This window comes from Austrofundulus limnaeus, unplaced genomic scaffold (genome assembly GCF_001266775.1).
Source record: "Austrofundulus limnaeus strain Quisiro unplaced genomic scaffold, Austrofundulus_limnaeus-1.0 Scaffold53, whole genome shotgun sequence".
NCBI lineage: Eukaryota > Metazoa > Chordata > Actinopteri > Cyprinodontiformes > Rivulidae > Austrofundulus > Austrofundulus limnaeus.
The window spans coordinates 2,133,834-2,135,749 of record NW_013952455.1 but is presented as its reverse complement, the minus strand read 5'-3'; the positions used below and the strand labels follow the sequence as shown (position 1 = coordinate 2,135,749).

The 1,916-nt window shown below is 38.5% G+C and overlaps 1 protein-coding gene across 1 annotated transcript in view; it reads right to left on the bottom strand.

Annotated features, from left to right (window-relative positions):
- LOC106517863 (protein KRI1 homolog) overlaps positions 1–1,746 on the bottom strand; it is a gene marked incomplete at its 5' end in the record, with an annotated part of 3,755 nt that extends 2,009 nt beyond the window's left edge. The window contains 4 exon segments of the mRNA XM_014008900.1: positions 1,018–1,148; positions 1,223–1,382; positions 1,471–1,586; positions 1,671–1,746. Of these exon segments, the coding sequence (XP_013864354.1) occupies positions 1,018–1,148; positions 1,223–1,382; positions 1,471–1,586; positions 1,671–1,746 (483 nt within the window).
- Between the last annotated feature and the right edge of the window lie 170 nt (positions 1,747–1,916).

The following is a 1,916-nucleotide window of genomic DNA, read 5'->3' as shown; positions in this document are numbered from 1 at the left end:
AAATAAAAACATTAAAAACTAATTAGTAACTCACGTCATTTATTTTATCAATATGCAATAGAAATGTATATTCAATTTAAGATTATCATTTTTAATTCACAGCTACTTTGGGATTAATCAGATTAAAAATATTAATCATTTGACAGCCCTAGTTACAATATAACTAAAGCTATCCAGCTGTAGCTTACAGTAAGTTATTAACACATTAGATTATATTATTTCAAACAAGTTAGTAAAAAGAAAAAACAGATTTCAGTGAAACAACTTGATCTTAAAACATTTGAAATGGAGCAGGAAGAAGTATAAATATTAAATGCCACTTTACTGAAATTTTATAAAATATAACTGTCATAATATTGTAATGAATAAATATAAATATTGAGAGTGAAAACACAAACTGGTGGATAAAACAAAAAGGTGTTAAAAAAAGGATGCTTGGATATTTCTTAAAAACAAAGTGAGTCAAAAGTGTAGGGGTCACCTCGAGTGAAGAAACAGGAGTTACTGCCTGAGAGCAGGTCTTGCACAGGCCTGAGAGAAAGGCCTTTCTCTCAGGCCTGTGCAAGACCTGCTCTCAGGCAGTAACTCCTGTTTCTTCACTCGAGGTGACCCCTACAAAAGTCACAGGACATCCTAGCCTAAACCCTCACTCATTATTTGCAGAGGTATTCAGGCAAGTCATTTACTCTTTTCTTTCTGTAATAAAATGATGTTTTGCTGATTTTGACTCACTCTGCAGATCAGTGGAAGACCCCCCCCAAAAATAAATACTGAATTAAAACAAGAAATGACAGGACTAAATTCAAAATACTTGATGCACAGATAATCATTCCTTCATGATTGTTTTGCTCTTTTTAAAGTAATGTTGGTGTCTTGACACCACAAACAGGTTCAAGCCCACATGTTGTTTTAATCCAGTCATGGAACCATCATCAGCTTTCTGTTATGGGCTGAGCTGATCTTTATAAAGTAACTGTAGCTGCAGCATGTGTGCAGTACAGGAGCAGAACTTGTTACCTCATCTGTGGTCAGACCAAAGTCGTTGGGCACAACCTGCCTGTAGCGAAACCTGCATGGAAGGTCGTCAATGATGTCCTCGTAGTCCAGCTTGTAGTACTCGTCCAAGTACTGCTCAAAGGTTTTCTCCTCTGAAACGTCACCAGCCTTCAGTCAGGGCACACGATTGTAGAAAAACATAGAAGATTTGTTTCCTGAGACTTACGGGGATCAAACACCGGCTTGGCTTTGGTGAGGACCTCTGCAAACACAGATTTTTTTCTCTTTTTGCCCATTTGAGGCAGATCATCCTTTTTAAGTTTTCTCCTCTCCCTTTTCTTCTTCTTGGAGGCCGTGTGTTGGCTGGGATCGTAGTCTGCATCCATCTACAGAAACACAACAAACAAACAAACAAACATCAGTCAATCCCTGTGCTACAGAAGACAACAAACTGCAGTCAACAAGTCAACTTACGACAAAGCCTTCATCCTCGCAGTGGGGTCCAGAGGGATCATAATCTTCTTCATCATCATCATACTGCTCTTCACCATAGTCTTCCTCCCCGGTCCAAGTGTCCCAGTTCCAGTGCTCTGACGAACACGAGATACAGTAACAACTTTGTACAGCTGCTAACGTGTGCAACAGGTGCTCAAAGTTAAAGAGCATCAGCTCACCCTCCAGTTCATCATCATCCTCAAACTGAGGCTTCTCCTCTTCCTCTTCTCCATAATATCCATCGTTAAAAAGCTTCTGCAAACAAATTAATTAAGAGAGCTAAAGAGTAACAAGAACCTGCTCAGGTCTGAACGTTTCTGTACAAGTTTGCACTTCTTAAAGAGTAACTTACCCCAAAATTAACTTTTTTTAGCTGATAAACTGTCTAGAATGTGTCTAAAATGTTATATAGTACTGTTTCTGTG